This window comes from Elgaria multicarinata, chromosome 2 (genome assembly GCF_023053635.1).
Source record: "Elgaria multicarinata webbii isolate HBS135686 ecotype San Diego chromosome 2, rElgMul1.1.pri, whole genome shotgun sequence".
Lineage (NCBI taxonomy): Eukaryota > Metazoa > Chordata > Lepidosauria > Squamata > Anguidae > Elgaria > Elgaria multicarinata.
The window spans coordinates 53,046,158-53,066,682 of NC_086172.1; the positions used below are offsets into that span (position 1 = coordinate 53,046,158).

Consider the following 20,525-nt stretch of genomic DNA (forward strand, 5'->3'; position numbering starts at 1 on the left):
TGAGGAGCCAGGCACTGGGCACATCGGGGTGTCCATCAGGGTGGGGTTGGGGGGAGCGGGGATTTTTTTTAAAAAAAGACCTACATTTTGTGTTCAAGTGCTTGTGCGCTCCTTCTCCTTTAAAAAACAAAACAAAATGGTGGGTGCAATGTCCTCTTCCTCCTGGGACGTTGCGCGCCACCTGGTAGGTCTAGCCATGGCCATAGTCTGGGAGCAGCAGAAGAGGTCCCCTGGGTAACAGTAGTCAGCCTAGGTTTGGCTGACTGAAGGACCTGAGTGTGTGGGGCGGATTGTATGGGGGAAGGCGATTTCGCAGGTAACCTGGACCCAAACCATTTAGGTAATAATATTAATTTTTCTGCATTGATTTCTTTCTAGGTACTTTACAAAGCCAAAAATGAAGATGTAATTCATAAATATCACCTTCCAGCAGACGCACCTCAATTCATCCAGGCGAGGGTTAATTCCTACAATATTAGTGACGTAAGTTTACTCACAATTCATTCCTTTACGCAGCACACATTTTTAAATACAGATGAAAAGCAATGAACTGGTTCAATAAAACATTTACATTCTCTTCCAGAACTACTACAAACTGGGGTTGGAAGAACTGATATCCAAGGGATATAACCTGAGAAATGATGCTATTTCTATCAAAGCTGCTAAGTCTGCTAGACACGCTGCTAGCGATGTAAGTATTCACTTTTTCAAAGAAGAATTTACTATGGCTTAAATCCGAAGTTGCATGACCAGACTTCTGCTCATGTGATAGGACTTCCTCTTATTCTCCCCCTGCCCCATGAACCTCTCAAATCTGCTCTCAATCGCTCCACCCAGATTTGAGAAGTGCATAATGTAGGGTGACCATATGAAAAGGAGGACAGGGCTCCTGTATCTTTAACAGTTGTCTTGAAAGGGGAATTTCAGCAGGTATCATTTGTATGCATGCCACACCTGGTGAAAGCTGCAGGAGCTGGACTAGAGTGACCAGATACAAAAGAGGGCAGGGCTCCTGCAGCTTTAACTGTTTTGATGAAGAGGGAATTCATGACACCTGCTGAAATTTCCTTTTCTAGACAACTGTTAAAAATACAGGAGCCCTGTCTTCCTTTCCATATGATCACCCTAGTGTGCTGCAGGGAGAGGGGAAAGCCATTCCACTCACAGTTTCCATTCCACTGGCAGATAGTCAGAGTTGACTACAACCTATGGGAGAAAACCTCACCATAATGGTGCACTTGCTATGAATTTACAGCAGCTGATCATCTTGAGGAACAGCCGGTACTGGGCTTTAGATCCAGGCATATCAATTAATGCTAGTTTTGTAATCTGATTTCAGTGGATTTATAAAATTGATGATGATTATGATATTTATTTATTGATTGATTGCATTTATATACCTCCCGTAGCCAAAGCGCTCTGGGCGGTTTACAAAAGTTAAAAACAGTTGTTGTTGATGATGTTGTTATTACAACAACAACAACCAGCTCCAGTGTGGCAATTGCTCCATGTTATGACTTTGACTCACTGATATTATGAATAGAGATGACCATGCAGTGGCCAACAGCATGCACAGAACTTTGCATACACTGGATTTTGGCATCTCTGTGCAAATAGCTGGAAAACCTCTCTGGCAATGCATGCAGAATGCTCCACATCCCATTAGCCATTGTACAAGCCATGAGCAGTGGCTATCATGCTGGAGCTGGTCATGAAGATGAGCTCTTATTTTGCTGTTGGTGTCCTATTATTCTGTTTTAATAGAAGTTCTTGTAAGAAGCACTATAGTGTTATATGTTGTTCACCAGGAAAACCATCTCATTTTTTATTTTCACAGTTCCAGTATAAAAAAGACTACGAACTTTCCAAAGGTAAACTGGTTGGCTTCCAGAGCCTCCAAGATGACCCCAAGTTGGTCCATTATATGAATATCGCCAAGATGCAGTCGGAGCGGGAGTACAGGAAAGCTTATGAGCAAAGCAAGACTAAATACAACACTCCATTTGACATGTTCAATGTTGTAGCTGCCAAAAAGGCCCAAGAAATTGCCAGCAATACCAATTACAAGCACTTGTTGCACCATTACACTTACTTGCCTGATGCTATGAGTGTGGGACTGTCCAAACACATGATGCAAATTCAAAGTAATGTAAGTGTGCTCACACAAGTGTGTCCAAACGAATGTTGTTGTTGTTTGAAAGTGTATTTACTATTGTAATTATTATTTATTCTTCCTTTTTCTATGCAGAATCTTTACAAGGATGATTATAACAGCTGGATGAAAGGCATTGGGTGGATCCCTATTGGCTCACTGGATGTAGAGAAAGCTAGGAAAGCAGGAGACGCTTTGAATGAGAAGAAGTATCGCCAGCACCCAGACACCATTAAATTTACCAGTGTGGTAGATTCACCTGTCATGGTCCAGGCTAAGCAGAATGCACTTCAGCTCAGTGATGTGAGTAAGCCTGAGGGAAAGAGGTCAGAACAAAGCAATCCATAATATCTATGAAGAAATGGGATATTATATCAATACAAATACATTGGAAGGGGGATTCATTATTTCCCCCCATTTCTTTAACATTTATTTTACTTTATGTTTTTCCATGATACATCTTTTCAAGCTTATTTTGAAACAGATACTTACATAAAACCGCACATGTCCACTCAGTTGAAAAGGCTCTGATTAGGGCATTGCCATCCAGGGCAGGCCCTACCATTAGATGAAGTGATTTTGGGTGTCATGAAAGGGCAGCATATTGGTAGTTATTTAATTTATTATGGTTGTTTTTTACTGTAAGGAAGGGGGAAAGGTGCTTGTGGGATTTTCTGCATTTAGCTAGCACATCATGTTCTATGGAACATTCACCTTGGGGGCATAAGTGTTTATTCTTGTATTATTCCTTTGCTTTACAGCGGCTCTACAAATCTTCTGGAGAAGAAATGAAGCATAAGTATCACTTGACTCCAGATGCCCCTCAGTTTATCCAGGCTAGATACAATGCAGCAAACATCAGTGATGTAAGTTGTGGAACAGCCATGGGTAATTTACATCTTGGTAAATAAATGCAGAAAGAGATGTTCAAGAATTCATTCTAATTTTATAAAAAATGTGCAGACAATTTTTATACTAATGTGGAAATAGCGTTTTGGTTGAGGCTACTCCTAGTGCATGGTGTAATGAAAGAAGTATTTGCCCTGCTCCTATTGGAGGAAGGAGACAGGAGGGGATGGGTCAAACAATGAATGTCATACCAGCAGAGCCTATAGCTACTCATCACAACCAGCTATAGTTTGAAACCAGTGCAGCAATTTTCTTTCTATGGGATCCTGCTAGCAATCTTTGGCCACTTTCTTGATAGACTCTTGGGTTCCTGGTTCTTTTTACCTAGCCTCTTGTTGCACAAGGTTCTGGATTGCACAGTCGCCCTTATATGCATATGGGCCCCTTTCCTGTGTTCAGCTGAATGTGAAGGCATCATTGGAAGCATAACCAGAGGCCTTGGCAGTGTTGGGGCCAGTGGGCACATTCAGTGAACGCAAGGAAGGGATAATCTAAATAGGGCTGTGAATGTCGGATATTCCTGCTCTATAGGCATGGAAGCCTGAATATGGACTAATGGGAATGGGGCAGGGATATGTAATCCACATTAAAATGGTTACAAATTTAGGAGCAGTGAAAGTGCACACTGAAGAGGAAATAGGAGGAAAAAATTATGAGCACATGTCCTTCGGGAAATACAAGGTTTCCATGAAGCAGCCCCACAAGGCTGGAGTACCACAGGACTAACTTGGTGTGTTGGCAATCTGAGGTGATGTAGAACCTAGACTTTGACGCTTGTGGGGACTTGGGCAGCACCTTCAAAAGCAGCTTGGCGAGGAGTTGTGTTTCTACCTACTTCCATTTCTAGAAGAAAGCCAGGGTGGAGTTGCTCAAAAAAGGGAGGAGCAGTTGGCTAATTTTATATAATATTGTTCCTTTCTGGCCTTCGATGAAGCTTTCAAGAAATGTTTCTTGGATCCATCCCTTTGTTCTTATTATGCTTTAGGCCAGCCTTGGGTTTAATAACTCGCTTTGTCAACACAGGCGACCAGGAATGCTATGGGGCGAGTGGTCATTGTTTCATCCCTCCTCTGCCAGGTCACTGCACTTCTATGCTGACCAGAGAGGAGGAGGTCCTCCATCTTCTGTGTCCAGCATGGAAATACACCATGCTGGATGGATCATTCTGTCTCTCATCCACCAAGCAGCTTGGTTTCTGGGGTGGCTGTGCAGGAGGACACACTTCCTCCTCTATGCCTGGCACAGAACTAGAACAGTCTGATGGGAAAGGGATGGATTGTGAATGGTCCCTTCTCTGGCAGCCTGCTTGCAGAAGGCTTCTATTTATTTATTTTTACTAGTTTGCTATATTTGTTTCAAAATAAATCTCACTGATTTCAATTGCAGGCTGAAAGCCTTATATTCCTTTCTTCCTGTGACTGTTCCCTGAAGAATGTTGATTAGCAGTTACGTTCACTAATGGCTTCTGCATAGTTTGTTAATAATTACTTAAATACCTTGCTGAATAATGAAAATCTTCTCTTTCCCCCCAGACCTATTATAAACATGATTATCATGACCTAATAGCCAAAGGGCACAATGTACTGGGCGATTCTATTCCAATTACTCTGGCCAAGGCTTCAAGAAACATCGCTAGTGATGTAAGTATCCACACCCCTTCAATTCTCTGTGTTATCAAGAGTTATTAGATCTTAGGGATTTTGCCACACTATGTGAGCATTCTTTCACACACTTCCCTCTGCAAGTTGGATAATTGGATCCCCACTTACTCATCTTCCCTGCCTCTATGGCTCATTATGCCTTGATGAGACATCTCTCACTGCTTTTGACTGTTGTTAGACAGCTACCTTTGCCTGGGGGCAGGTGTCCCTAACTTCCCCCCTTACCTACTGCTTTTGCTGATGAAAATGAATGGGTGAAAGTATAAGAGCTGAAAGAGATTTGGGGTAGGCTATGTATGTATATATCATGCACTGATAACATTCTTTGCTAAATATTCTACCAACCATCTTGCCCTCCCCTTGCCTGGCAGTTTGATCATCTGTGCGTACTCTTTCCCATTGGGGAATGGTGGAGGACCTGTGGTTCTCCAGATGTTGAAAGACTCTGATAGCCATCAGCCCCAGATAGCATGGCCAATGGCTAGGGATGATGGGCGAGCCACATGTCTCCAGCCCTGCAATAGCGCTTTCTGTTTTTGAAGGGTTGTTATGATGTTCTTGATGCCTGACCTAAGAGATTTTTCCTTCATTACTAATATGAAAAGGGTATTTGTTCTCCAAGTCTCGATATCCAAGTACATCTCCTGTACTGTCTCTCTATCTCTCATTGGGACTCTAGTACAAATACAAAGAAGCTTATGAGAAGGCAAGAGGAAAACACGTTGGTTTTAGAAGCCTTCAGGACGATCCTAAGCTTGTGCATTCTATGAATGTGGCAAAGATGCAATCTGAACGTGAGTACAAGAAGGACTACGAGAAGAGCAAGACTTGCTATCACACACCTGTGGAGATGGTCAGTATCCAAGCTGCCAAGCAGGCTCAGGACGTAGCCTCTAATTCCCACTACAAACACCTGATCCATCAGTATACCTACCTGCCAGATGCCATGAGCGTTGGGCTGGCAAGGAACATGATGCAAATTCAGAGTGATGTAAGTATGACTATTTTCACTGTTCCCAAAACACAACACAATGTAATTTTCATGGAAAGACCTCTTTCTATATCTCTAGGATGGCATCACTTTACAGAAATTATTTCTCGGGGGTGGGGGGGAATTACACATTAATTTTTAACAGAGTTTTCTAAACCCAGGGTTAGGTTGGCGTTTTCCAGGCTCCCCTAGCTATTGAGATAGCTTACAAAAGAAAGAAGGGAAAGCATGGAGACCTTATAATGCCTTGGCTGCTCTCTTTCACCTGCATAATTTCCCATCCCTGTATAAGAGTTGCCTTACTTTTGCAAGGGGGGTCTATCTGCACTGATGAGGATGTGAATCACAGTGCTTATTCAGTGTCTCACTGGACTTAACTGAAGCATGAGATGGGAGTTTGTAACTAAAGGCACTCTTTGCATACAGTAAGAGCTGGATTGGGGCCTGGGTATGTGTGTGAAATCCGGAGTGTTAGCATCCTTTATACTGTTGTCTTTCACGTTTACCTAAGTAGTCTGAAAACAAACAAAAAAACCTAGTACAGCTAGTTGGCTTTAAGGTGGATTCCTCCATTGAGCAGGGGGTTGGACACGATGGCCTTATAGGCCCCTCCCAACTCTACTATTCTATGATTCTATGAAAGGCCCTCAACGTCATGTATCACACATTATAACCTATTTTCCATCCCTGCCCATTTAAAAATGATTAAGATGCATGAGTTGAAATTCATACTTGACTGGCATTCTCAACATGCACTTCATCTTTCATGCCAATGTAAGAGAGATGACATTGGATTGAGTTTTACATCATTCTCTGGTCCTCTTGAAAACAGCTGACATTTGAACTTGAAATGTAGAGTTTTGCCCAGAATGTAGGTACCAAATTTCATTTCACTTTCCCAGTGTTTAGCAGAGTTACCATATTAGAAGTGCACAAATAAGTAAAAATCTCATTAATACTAAAGCCCTCACTTTGGTTGGCCAACACCCCACCCCAGGAATGCAATTTATCCCACTCTAGAACACATAAAGAATGCCTAATGACTATGTGGGCTGCTGCAATTTGGGTGGGATAGACAAAAGCCTACAACAAAAAAACATCTTGGAAAGTGGGCATGGAACTATGCTTTTTATATTGTATTTTGTAATTGTGTTTTTAGACTGTTGGTTGTTTTATTATGCTTTTCATGGTTTTAATTTTTGTGCACCGCCAAGAGAGCTTCAGCTATTGGGCGGTATAAAAATGAAATAAATAAATAAATAAATAATTGCAGCAAGTTTAGCAAACAACCTAAATATGAAGTGACTTCCTTTCCACCTGCCCATGCAAACATGGTAGAGTTGTAATATTTAGTCCCTAATAACTGGCACGTGAGGTCATGTGCCTATCTACATTCTGTGAAATGTTCCAAAGAAAAATGTAAAATATTTTATTTGTTCTGTGAGATTCAGATGTATCCGTTCAGGTGTATGTGATTATCATGGGATGAGGGAGAGGGAGAGGCAGCTTCCATATGTACTTCTTGCTCCTTTGAAATGTTTCCCCCTGAGCATCTATCTTTGAATTTCTCCTTGGTTTTACCCACAGAACGTATACAAGCAAGACTACAACAGCTGGTTCAAAGGCATTGGATGGAGTCCTTTAGGCTCGCTGGATGTAGAAAAAGTTAGGAAGGCTGGAGAGGCGTTAAATGAACATAAATATCGGCAACACCCAGACAAATTCAAGTTCACCAGTTTGATGGATTCGATGCCAATGGTTTTGGCTAAACAAAACACCAAACAGCTGAGTGATGTACGTTCATGCAAATGCAAATCTGCCATATCTCAGGTTTCATGCATAAGCAAGCAATGTCACGGAGATCTAGAACATCCACACTAATCATTAGCTTGGGTCCAATTTCCAATTCAATGCCTTAACTTGAAGCACATCAGGAATACTTAAAGAGGTTATTTCATATGGCCCAATCAGAGTTGCTAGTCCCAGCCTGCAGAGCCTTTGGAACACCTTGGATAGCTCCTTTAGAGTACTGACTGGTTCTGACTAAAACCTGTAGCCGATTCACCACCTGACTGACATCGGAACCACCAGTCTCCACTGGTTGCTGGCACATATAATCCTATCTCTATGGGCTCAGGAAGCTGTACATCCTCAACCTGGCCCCTGCCTGTCCCTTAACCTGCTACTTTTAGAGGAGCTGAATTGTGCTCCAAGCCAATTGATTAATTGATTGATTGGCTCCGAGCTGGATAGCCAGGTATCAGCCATTCCAAACCTGGTGTCAGGATCAGGCCCTTTCTCCCTAGTGTGAGGGACTGGGTTTTGGGGGTTGTATCTTGGAGATGATGATGATGAAGAAGCTGCCAAGAGAGGAAATGGCAGAGGAGATTCTCCAAGGCTCTTCAGGAATCAAGGATGAATCTACCCAGGAGCTTATTGGACAGGATGCTGAAGGCTCAAAGACCAGAAGGGGAGGGGAGATCAGAGTTGACAGATCCCAGAGTCTGCTGCAGGGTCAAGTGGGCAGAGTTGAGAGGAGGTGGGAGGTGGTCTGTTAGGTTCAATGGCAGGTTTGAGCTCAAAGATCCTTCCTGAAGTAAAAAGGCTGTTAGTTGATAGGCAACTGCCTTGCTTTGTTAGGCTAATTAAGCTTAGAGGATTGTTCCTAGCATTTACACTCCATTCAGGTGTGAAGAGATGTCTATTTACTGAATAAACCTTTGTTGATTGCATGGTATTGTCTTACATCTTGGTGGGAAGGCTTGAAATCACCACACCTTGCACCCACTTAATAATAATACATGGATTGTTTTCCTTTTAGATAAGTTATAAAGTAGAGGGTGAGAAAATGAAACACAAGTACCACTTGGATCCGGATGTTCCTGAGTTTATTCAAGCAAAAGTCAATGCCTACAACTTAAGTGATGTGAGTACTTGACCGTTTCTGTCTTCATACATGGTGATCAAACCCTTACCTTCAGAAAACTTTAATTTGGTGTCTTTATTTTATTAGCTTCACACACAGCCTTTTCATTTCTCTCTCTCTCTCTCTCTCTCTCTTTTTGGGTAAAAAGTGTTGCCCTTTCACTGCATTGTTAGAATATGCATGGTTGGGAGGTGGTGGGCTCTCCTTCATTGGGGGTTTTTAAGCAGAAGCAGGAGAACTGTTTGTCAGGGATGTTGTCATCATTGCATCCTGCATTGCAGATTTTGTTTTGAGCACGAGATGATTTCCAAGTTTTTTTCCAGCTCTAAAATTCTACAATTCTAAGATTTCTTTTTCTCTTTAAGACTTTTTACAAAGCAGACTGGAAGAAGCTGATTGCCAAAGGATACGATTTGAAGCCAGATGCCATTCCTATAATTGCTGCAAAAGCTTCACGAAACATTGCCAGCGATGTAAGTGGAACTTGGATAAAAACTCTTGACTGCCTTCTATTGAGTCCAGTGCTGTGTACCTTCAATGGCAATGACTCTTGGGTTTCCCCCCTCACCCCTGCTTTCTGAGATCCTTTAATCAGAGATGCAAGGGTCTGAAGCTGGGATGTAATTAGGGATGTCAAAGAAGCCCACAATGGAAAGAAATGAGTTCAGATTTCTATGAATATTAATCCGCTGCGGATTCTCAGTGAGTTGGCTTTTCCCAACTTGCAGACTGTTTTCTGGAATTTTGCACAGATTTAGTCATAAAAAATACTAATACTAATACTAATACTAATAATAATAATAATAATAATCATTGACTGAAAATGCATTTTCCTCATAGCCATTTTGGGGGGGATTTGTGAAAATGCAGATTTGGGAGGTATATATGCACATTTCGTGATGGATTTGTGGATTTGCACAAATGAGAATTTGCCCAAATTCAAGAAATTTGAAAAAAAAATTGATTCTTTCAATGAGTGGACGATGGAACAAAAGGCATCTTACAATCCATGAAATGCAGTCAGAATAGAATTTACAAAACCTGTACATCCCTAGATGCAATGCAGATGCTCTCCCAGCTACGTTCCCTTCCTGTGTTGTAATTTGTAACATTGTACCACAAGGTATGCTGCAAAGGAATTAGTAGAGCTTATGCAGACTTAAGAAACTATTAAATATTTTAGTCTCTTTCTTACCTAAACCATCATCATTGAGCCCTTTTGACTATAGAAAAGCCATCTTTGCCTCTAAACACTGACATTACAGAAATCAAGTTAATTGTGCAGTACCTGTACTTTCTGCAGAACTGAATTTCTCCTTCACTGTTCAGCCTGCTCTTCTTAGGGCTGTGGCTACATCAGTGGGGAGGGGATTCCTAGTTAAGTCACAAATGGGCTGGGCAATTTCACAAGTCTTAGAACAGGATGAGAGGAACCTTGTTTAGAAAAATACTGAGAAAGGCTCAGACACCACTCACCTTCTACTTACAGGGATGATGATGATAAATTTATTTATTACTTGCCTCTCCCTCTGGATTGAGGCGGGGAACAACACTGAATGCAAAAATACTATAAAATACATAAAACTGATTAAAACATATTAAATTAATACATTATTAAAATAACAGTCTGGCATCTTAAAATTTGACTGGGTAGGCCTTCTGGAAAGGTTGTCCCATTGAAATGAACGGGACTTAAGTTGGACTAACATTGGATACAACTCATAGCCTTTTCTTGATCACGGTCCAATTATGGTTGTATCTAATGTTAATCCTTCTTAGAATAGAACCACTAAAATGCATAGGAATTAAATTAGACTAATATTGGATACAACCTCAAGGGTGATCAATGGGCATTTCTCAGGCACCATGGCTCCTTTTTATTCTCTCTGCTGGCCCTTTTGCTGGGAGAGGTGATACATCGTCCACTTTTTCCAGCCACTTCCATATCAAAATAGAAGCAGTCAGGATCTTCAGGATCTCTTCTCAGTCTGATACAATGGCTTTTTGCAGGTAGGAGACAAAGAGAAATGGGGCAAAGTGAAGCCAAATAAAGTTAAAATAGGGCGAAGGGCCTTGGAGAAGTGCAGAGGAGGGCATAAGGGGACCACCCCCAAAAGAAGAGAATATGGTGTTCTGCAGCTGGGGTCAGATCTACACTAAACAGGATATAACACTTTGAAAATGTTTTGAAGACTGTATAGGGAATGTGTCCTGGGCCCCAACAGTTGTCACTACTGTTATAAACCGTTTTAAAGCTGTAGTGTAGCTCCTGCCTGGGTTAAAACAATTTGAAATTACATCAGAAAGGGTGTGATAGACAGAAAGTAACACTAATTGGAGGCGACAACAGGAATGAGTATCAGCTGCTGATATGCTATTTTCCCAAGGTGTTGTAATTTGATTCTGTACATATTCCCCATTTTTAAATTGTTTAAACGTGCTTATTTTGATCTGATTATCTCTAGTACAAGTACAAAGAGTCATACGAGAAAGACAAAGGAAAGCAAGTTGGCTTCCGTAGTCTGCAAGACGATCCTAAATTGGTCCACTATATGAATGTAGCCAAGCTACAGTCAGAGCGTGAATACAAGAAGGACTATGAAGGCAGCAAGACGAAGTATCACTTGCCGCTGGACTTGTTCAGTGTGGTGGCTGCGAAGAAAGCCCAGGATGTGGTCACTGAAACAAACTACAGACAACATCTGCATAATTACACTCTCTTGCCCGATGCCATGAGTGTGGAATTGTCGAGAAACAGAATGCAGATTCAGAGTGACGTATGTAACGTGAAAATTGATAGCGTTTTTGTGCCTAAGATTGTAGATGCTTATTAAAAGCTTGGGATGAACCAAGGCAGGGTGCCCTGCTAGGCCTCTATACCTTTGGGATTGTTCTCAGGGTTTTTAATCAAGACTCCTATCTTGCTGATAGACCCAAGATAAAGCATATTGTGCTCTGGTATTCTCTGATATCACTATACTTTTACCAATACATTTCTCTTACAGCCCACAATTAATCTGTGGGATTAATGGGCTTCAATAAAGGATGGAACAGGAGAGATCCCCAAATTTATTAGTGAAGGGATACTGGCTTTATCTTTATTTAATCACAAGTCCACAGTTACCATAAACTCATTGGGTTGGATGCAGCTTTCCCTCAGTAGAGTTCTGCTCACAAAGTTCCTGCCAGCAGAGTTCCACTCAGAATATTCCTCAAAAAAATAAATGTCAATGTTGATGGAGTTTCCTGAGGGAAATGTTTCCTCTTGCTTGAGGACAGAGCTTTTGTTCAAGCAAGACATCATCTTCCATTTCAGGAGACAGCATTTTTATGGGATGGTACATGGAGTTACTACTCCAACTTTAGCTTACGTTATGGAACTGGAGGGATGTACTGCTTTTGGATGTCGTAAAAGCTGAAACTAATTTGCTTCCCATTGAAATTATTTCCCCTTTTTTTTCTTTCCTTCAAGAATCTTTACAAAACAGATTTCAATACCTGGCTGAGAGGAATCGGTTGGGTGCCAATTCAGTCCCTGGAAGTTGAGAAGGCAAAGAAGGCTACAGACATTCTTAGTGAAAAGAAATACCGTCAGCACCCAGACAAGTTGAAATACACCATTGACATGGATGCCATGGAGCAGGTGCTTGCTAAGCAAAATGCCCACACCATGAACAAGGTAAACAACAATGTCTTGGATCATTGGTCATTTTTGAAATGAAAGCTTTATGTTTCAGAGTTTAGGATCAAAGGATCTAGGTAAAGATGTGCTTATTTGCCAGAGTTCAGTAGCAGATAGCACTTCCTGGAAGGATTGCTTCCCCAAATGGTCCATGTCAGAGTGCTCAGGTATTAAGAAATACCAAATTAAATTGATGGTCACAGACAAAAGGTTCTTCTTCATATAAGGCATCTTTATGGAATGTGGTGATGGCCACTGGCTTAAGAGAAATCTATGGGGGATAGGTCTACCAATGGTTACTATCCATGATAGCTAAGGGTCAAATTTAACTTTACATTAAATGTATGGGAGGAGGGCATACTATTTCTTTCAGTTCCTGATTGTTAGCTTTCTGGAGGCATCTGATGGGGACTGTGGGAAACAGTTTGGTCGGATCCAGCAGGGCTCTTCTTCTGTTCATGTGCCTCTATGCCTACCTCATAAGGCTGTTATGGGGAAGTCTTGTACACTGTCCTGAGCACTTGGAGGAAGGGTGAGATCTAAATAAAAATAATCTGGTTGCTGGGGAAAATGCTGTCTGGAACATTCCTGGTACACTGTAGCCCACGTTCCCCAACCTGGGGTAGAATCCAACTAAAGTCCTCATGATGAACTTCAGCCCAATTCATTTCTATGGGTCTACTCTAAGTAGGGCTTTAGTTGGATTCTACCCTTGGTGTCCTCCAGATTTTGGGATTTCAATTCCTATCAGTCCCAATCAGCGTGGCAAATGGTCAGGCATGCTGGGAGTTGTAGTCCATGAGGTTGGGGAAGGCTACTGTAGCCAGTTGGTAGATGAGTTCACTAATGACTTTTGGACAAAAAGAGGATCAATGCGGATCAAAGACTTCATGTGTGTGGGCTGCAGGGATTAAAAGTGCATGTTATAATCTGACCTACACTCAGTCTCCTGTGTCACTGCATGCTGCCTAATGGCAAAATCAAGTAATTAAAGTTGTCTTTGTTAAGATTTGAGAATTCAAGAAAAGCTTGCGTTATTGATAACTAGAGGGCAGAGTATTCTTAACTGTAGTAAACAAATGTAATGGTAAAACAAAGCTTCCCATAAAGTGGTGACATGGTCTGGTTTGTAACCTCCTAGTGGGCAGAGACCTCTTTTTGTGTGTGTGTGTGAGTGTGCGTGTCACTGTACATTGATGGCACAATATGTGTGTAAAGAAATTTATTTATTTATTTATTTATTTTGCAACATACAAAAAGCCAAATAAAGAGTGGTATTTTAAAGCCAACCCATTTTTTTTTAATTGCAGAGGTTGTACATTGAAAAATGGAACAAAGACAAGACTGTCATTCATGTGATGCCTGACACACCGGAAATACTCTTGTCCAAAGTCAACCAAGTCACCATGAGCGATGTAAGGTCTTAAATGGCAAAGAGCATTCCATATTGCTTCCAAATGTTCCCTTCATATTTGTGTGACCTTGAGGCTAAATTTTGAAAATGAAGATCCCAATTGTATGAGAAATGTATTGTGTGTTTGCTTTTAACTTTTTATCTTTTAAAACAAAAAACAAGTCTCCCTGTCTTTCCGTTTTGTTTTGGAACAGAAACTATACAAGTCTGGCTTGGAAGAACAGAAGAAGAAAGGTTATGATCTGAGGTCAGATGCCATCTCAATAAAAGCAGCCAGAGCTTCCAGGGACATTGCAAGTGATGTATGTTTAATTTTTACATTGCCTTAATGAGATTTATCCCTATGCTGACCATTCCTAGTTAACCACCATTATCACCAATGTTTGGATTGCTTGTGTTCTCTCAGTCACAAATCTGAAAAATAGTTGTTATTACACTGTTTCTTTTATAAGCTTCATTTGGACTCCATATGTTTTGTAGATGCCTTAGCACATACCCAGACATGGTCCTGCAAGAATATACTGCTTCTTTGTGCATTATATTTTAACCTGTAAATGCAGCCATGTATTAATTGCATTTATCTTTAGATATCTACCAGTAAATAGTGCTAGAGGTAGTTAAGTAAGAGTGCAATCCTGTGGTCCCTAGTTGACATCTGAGCAGCCATAGGATGCTGAGGATTTCCCCTTCTGCGGCTGTGGACCCTTATAACCTCAAGAACCTCCCAGCCACTGTGGAAAGCTCAGCAGCAGCTCACTTTCCCAAGATCAAAGCCCCAACTTCAGGAGGAGGAAAAAGAGGGAAGGATGGGGCAGACCAATAGGTGGGGAGGGAAAGGGCTGTAGATCACAAGATCCAAAGGCCTTTCAGCCTTGTTCCACCCCCAGTAGCATGACCCAGCTAGATGGACTCAAGGTTCTGCCTAAAGAAAAAAAGGCCTTTTGGAGGACAGAGAGGTGAAAATCACCTCTTTTGCTCCTCCCATCCTTCCAGCAATTTCAGAGTCCTCAGAGGTGGAAGACTTCTGTCTAGTGGATGGCAATCCAATAGGATTAAACCCTAAATGAAAGGGTAAACTGCTCCATATCTCTGTCTCAATGAGGCAGGTACTCCACGGCAAATCTGCCCAAATACTATGGCCACAATCCAACACATGAATTACGTGTTCTTAAGGACACTGATTCCAAAAAGGCTTAAGGACACTTAAGTCTGTGTTAGAGTATTGCTGAGTTGTATGCAAGTCTTTAGGGTTGATAGATTCTCTTATTGATAAACTGTGGTCATGGCTAGACCAGGCATATATCCTGGGATTGCCATGGGATCATCCCTGTGCACCCACATGACGCACAGGGGATAATGAGAGCAGGGAGCAATGATCCCTCCCTTGGCCTGGAATATGGCTCTACACTTTAATCCCACTTTTTCCACAGTCTCGGGATGATCCCGAGACTGCGGAGCGTGTGGCTGGGCGTCGTGGGTTGTCCCGGCTCCTCACGAGTAACTGTGAGTTGCTGGGAGCTAGGCACAGGGCACAGAGTTCCTCAGGAGCTCTGCGCCCATCAGGGGTGGGGTGGGAGGGAGGGGGAGGTTTTTTTTTAAAAAAAATACTTAACGTTTTTCGGACAAGCGCTCGTGCGCTCCTTCTTTCAAAAACCAAATCCAAAATGGCGGCTGCGATGTTGCGCGCCACATGTAAATAAGGGCAATGATCTCGCAATCATAAAATAGTGAGATCGCGTCCCTCCGACCCCCTCATCTAGCCATGGCCTGTGTGTGGTGGGCAAGGGAATAAATAAAAGTTTCTCAATTCAGCCCCTTGTCCCAGCCTTTTCATTTAGATTTTTTTTTTAAAAAAAAGTCATATAACAGAGATAGATAAAACAACTTATATAACAATGTCAAATATTTGGTTGGCCTCTTTCAATAATGTGGCGTTCTTTAGTACTTTTCATCTAATGTGTTTTTTCTCCTTCCTCCACCCTGTTTACAGTACAAATACAAGCTGGCCTTTGAGCAAGCCAAGGGGAAGCACATTGGATTCCGCAGTCTGGAAGATGACCCCAAGTTGGTGCACTTCATGCAAGTTGCTAAGATGCAATCGGAGCGTGAATACAAGAAAGACTATGAGAAATCGAAGACCCGGTTCCACACCCCAGTTGACATGTTCAGTGTGGTGGCAGCCAAGAAAGCACAGGAAGTGGCGACTGATATCAATTATAGGAATATTATCCACAATTATAATGTTTTGCCTGATGCTATGAACCTTGAGTTGGCCAAAAACATGATGCAGATACAGAGTAATGTAAGTAAAAGACTTAAAAACAAGCAAATCTTCAATTACACAATTAGACCATTTGATTTTGCAGACTCTTCTGTCCATACTTACTTCTCCCAAAGCAAATACTCTGCAGCTGTGAGAAAAGAGTAAGAAGGTGTGGCGGAGATATTTGCTTATTTCTTGGATGGAGACCAAATGAATGAATAATATGCAAGCTTTCACTGCCAACAATTTCACTTTTCTCCTGGAGAAAGAGGGAATAAATTTAACTTCTGAGGCTATTTGGGGAGCAACCCTCCTTATATACATTTTCATTAACATGCAGTGTCAGTTGTTTACCATCTAACAAATCTCCCTGTAGGAAGTACCTTAAATATTCTGTAGGTTGTATCCCGTATTAGTGCTACATGGGCTAGATCTACACCAAGCAGAATATAGCAGTATGAAAGTAGTATATAAGAGGCAGGAGCCACACTACTGCTTTATAGTGGTATTGAAGTGCACTGACAACTGTTGGGGCCCATAAACACATACCATATACTGCTTTCATATCACTTTCATACCGCTTTCATAGTGCAATATCCTGCTTGGTGTAGATCTGTTCTTAGATTAGACTGAATGAGACGAATGGGACTTCAGTAAGACTAACATTGGGTATAGCTCTATATGACATGTAAAATCATACTGTAAATTTAATGCACAGAAATGGCCACTTATTCCAATAAATAAGCATAGTATTGCAATCTCAGATAAAGGCTGCACAAACTATTTAGCAATTCTAATTATAAAAATGCAATATAATAAAATTAATGCATATTTTTATGTTTGAAATGTTTTTAAAAAAGGGCTAAGTATGCAATTGCTACCCAAAAAGTAAAGTTGATCAGTACAAATAAACCATCACACAATGTATCAGATTCCTTTTTCCATTCCCCCATGCCCCCTGCTGAGATGCGGTATGCAAAATTTGCCAGTCAACACTGTCGTGTTAAAATAAAGAGTAGTTTACTTAACATTTCTCATCTGTTTTATTTCATTTTGTTTCCAGAACCAGTACAAAGCAGATTATGATGAATTCATGAAGGGGGTTGGATGGGTTCCATTAGGATCTCTAGAAGCTGAGAAGAATAAGAAAGCCATGGAGATTGTTAGTGAGAAGAAGTACAGACAGCATCCAGACAAACTGAAGTATTCTATTCTAATGGATTCCATGCCCATGGTCCTGGCTACAAGTAATGCGAAAATTATGGATGAGGTAAACCATTTTGTCTAATAATTCTGCGATGGTATAGAAAAAGGGATCAGACACACACTTCTACAGAATATGAGATTCTGAGATTATCAGTCTCACAAATTAATCCACTGCTTCTTGACTTAAGTGAGAACTGCATGCACAGAGAAGATAAAATTTTGCCTCTAAACACTAATAAATACAAGGATGGGTAATTAGTCAGGAAGTAAACTCTCTGGCTATTGTATAAAATTACTGAATAATATTTATAGCCCAAATAATATTTCATGATTGATTTTATGATATCCCCTGCTTAACAAATTGTTGCTGATGATGTTGCTTTGAGATCTGGTCAATATGATCTACTGGTCAAGTCAGGATTCAATTGGTTTATGCCCTTCTACAAGCAATCCTCCCCTTTCTGCTGTGACGTATCCAAATTATTGTGCTTTTCCCTTCATGAAAAGATGAGGTTCTTAGTCACCTTATTGTGAGATCACTGTCATGATTTAATTCCACATGTCTTTTGTCAATTAACCACATTATGAAGAAAACATTGGCAAGAGAATCTTTACTAGCTATGCTACTTGTTCTTGCTTTTGTATTGTAGAAAAACTGCAATAATTAATCAAAGATTTGGATTCTCCTGGGCATTTCTTATATGGCCTTATTTTATTGATCAGAAAGTTGCACGGGGTCTTCTTCTCTTGTATTTTGCAATAAGTGAAAAATCTTTGCTCCTAAGATGAATGTGTTTCCTGGGAAAAATGATAATTAGGGATGTTAAAATACACACACACATCATTGCAGAGAAATGTTTTTCAAAGAATAATTTTGTAGCAACATTTTCAAATGCAGGAAAAACCAGTCTTATTTGACATTTGGGAATGTCTCATGAATGTGTTCTACTGGGCCTAATTCATCTCCTCTTTAAAATGTCCATTGTAATGTTTGCTGTAAGTAATTTCTTTTTGGAAGGTATTGATATAAGCTTTATTTACACCCTTTCAGCACCTTTACAAAAAGGACTGGGAAACGGACAAGACCAAGATTCACATCACAACAGATATTCCTGAAATTATTTTGGCAAAAGCCAATGCATTTAACATTAGCAATGTAAGTATGAGGGCTGCTTAGTAGGGTTATATAGCGATCTCTTTTACTGCTAGGGATAATTAAAAGTGAAATTTCAAACTTTATATTTAACTATTTTGATAAGAGCTTAATCAGGAGGTGAGATCATTAGCTAGCATAAGAAACAATGGACTTGGGATAGAGTCCTGTGCTGATATTCCTAGATAAGTCCCATAGACACCGACAATTAATTAATTAGTTAGTTAATGGCTGCAATCCTGTACCCATTTTCCTGGGAGTAAGCCTCGTTGAACTGCATGATACTTACTTCTGAATAGACATATATAGGATTGCACTGTAAAGTATTTATATCCCATCTTTCATGAAATATATATGTTTTCAAGTCAGCTTTCAAAAATTCAGTTAAAGCAAGAAGTCAGACAAAATCGCCATTGTAAAAATACAATCAGCCAAAACTACTAAGCCAATGCAGCAGTAAAAACAAGAACAAATCAGCCTGCAGATAAAAATGGCAGAATAATGGGCAAATGTTAAAAAGCTGAGCAAATTTTTTAAAAATGAAAAGAAAAGGAAGGTATCCTGGCACTTGAAGCTTATAAAAGGGGGCACAATATGAGCAATACTAGGGGAAATACTCCAAAGCCAGGGGGCCACTATGGAAAAGACTCTTTCATAGACATATATGGAATAACTAGGTACAGGATGGGAGATTCGTATTTGTCACTTTTGTGAATTATTAGCACAGATGATGAAAACAGTATTATGACTGCCATATAGAAACTTCGTTAACAATGTTTTTGAAAAGTCTGAAAGTTTGGGCACCACTGGCTGCATTTGGATGACCAGATGAATGTGCCTTTGGGCTGCATGTGCAGCTTTTTGCTTCTCAATTTGTACACAGTAACTATGGTTAATGGCTTCAGAACAAACCAAAGCCAGGATATTAAGCCAGCTTCAAACCATGGCTTAATAACTTGGCTTGTTCTGAAGCTATTAGCCATAATTTTCCACTTCAGATGAAATGGAAACTATAGATAATGGGAAACTCCCCTGGTTGGTTTGATCATTCGATGCAGATATAGCCAAAAGACTCATTCACATCTCAGTTTATGAAGCTGATGTGATCACCCAAACATGGCCGGAGTCCTTGTCTTGAAAGGAGTTCCACAACTGTGGTCTGATACAGAAATCTAGTCATTGACTGCAGTGGATGTAATGATGGGATTTTCTTCAAGCTGACATAGTGTGTTAGAGGTCTTCAGGGTGCATACAACAACAGACACTTGAGTATTTGGGAAGAAGACCTGCCTAATATGACACTGTAATTTCTGATATATATCGTCAATGCTGAAAAAGTTGTTTAGATTGAACCAAGTAAAACATATTTTTGTGTGTTTTGTATTTAGTTAGTTTTAAAAAAAACAAAACACTTCTTTTCCCCTCTTCTACATAGAAAATGTACAAACTTTCCATGGAAGAAGATAAGAAGAAGGGATATGATCTCAGAGCTGATGCAATCCCTATTAAAGCTGCGAAAGCTTCCCGAGACATCGCCAGTGATGTAAGCTTTTAAGGGGAAGTAGTTTAGACTGCAATCCTGTATCTATTTACCTGGAAGTAAGACCCATTGGACTCAATAGAACTTGTTTCTGAGTAGACATGCCAAGGATTGCCCTGTAACATTATTATAAAAGCTTGTGATCTATGTTGTTTGGTTCTTAATTTCAGTTGTATACATTGGGTTGGATCCTGCAAATGAAGTTCAGCTCATGGAAAGTGTGCTTTTGTCACTTTCTGATGTAGCCTTTCCTAACCTGGAGCTCCATACCAGCTGGGGATGAAGCGAATTTAGTCCAACACATTGGTGCGGGGGGGGAGGGGTTACTGGGTTGGAGAAGATGGTTCTAATGGAAGATTGTTCTTAAGGCAACTTTCATCTATTCTTTCTCCTCCCTATGGGTCTCTTGGGCTCTTTAAAATTTGCTCTGGAGAATTGGAGGACCCTCAAGAACAGCATAGAAGGTAGTGTAGTGAGTAGCAGTGGTGGTAATGAATGGGTGAAAACTACTTCTGCTCCTTCCATGAATGGAGGCTGCAGCTGGATCAAAGGCTTTCCTAGAAGGACACTATCCATCAACAAAAGGGCACACTTGGATCCAATCCATTGTACCCCCCGCCCCACTGCC

General features: G+C 40.7%; 1 protein-coding gene across 1 annotated transcript in view; it reads left to right on the forward strand.

Annotated features, from left to right (window-relative positions):
• NEB (nebulin) overlaps positions 1–20,525 on the forward strand; it is a 214,789-nt gene that overhangs the window by 46,379 nt on the left and 147,885 nt on the right. The window contains exons 37-54 of the mRNA XM_063116557.1: positions 379–483; positions 584–691; positions 1,838–2,149; positions 2,249–2,455; positions 2,914–3,018; positions 4,594–4,701; positions 5,402–5,713; positions 7,301–7,507; positions 8,535–8,639; positions 9,005–9,112; positions 11,105–11,416; positions 12,112–12,318; positions 13,632–13,736; positions 13,930–14,037; positions 15,726–16,037; positions 17,062–17,268; positions 18,256–18,360; positions 19,793–19,900. Coding sequence (XP_062972627.1) covers positions 379–483; positions 584–691; positions 1,838–2,149; positions 2,249–2,455; positions 2,914–3,018; positions 4,594–4,701; positions 5,402–5,713; positions 7,301–7,507; positions 8,535–8,639; positions 9,005–9,112; positions 11,105–11,416; positions 12,112–12,318; positions 13,632–13,736; positions 13,930–14,037; positions 15,726–16,037; positions 17,062–17,268; positions 18,256–18,360; positions 19,793–19,900 — 3,141 coding nt within the window. The remainder of the gene's footprint in view (positions 1–378; positions 484–583; positions 692–1,837; positions 2,150–2,248; positions 2,456–2,913; positions 3,019–4,593; positions 4,702–5,401; positions 5,714–7,300; positions 7,508–8,534; positions 8,640–9,004; positions 9,113–11,104; positions 11,417–12,111; positions 12,319–13,631; positions 13,737–13,929; positions 14,038–15,725; positions 16,038–17,061; positions 17,269–18,255; positions 18,361–19,792; positions 19,901–20,525) is intronic.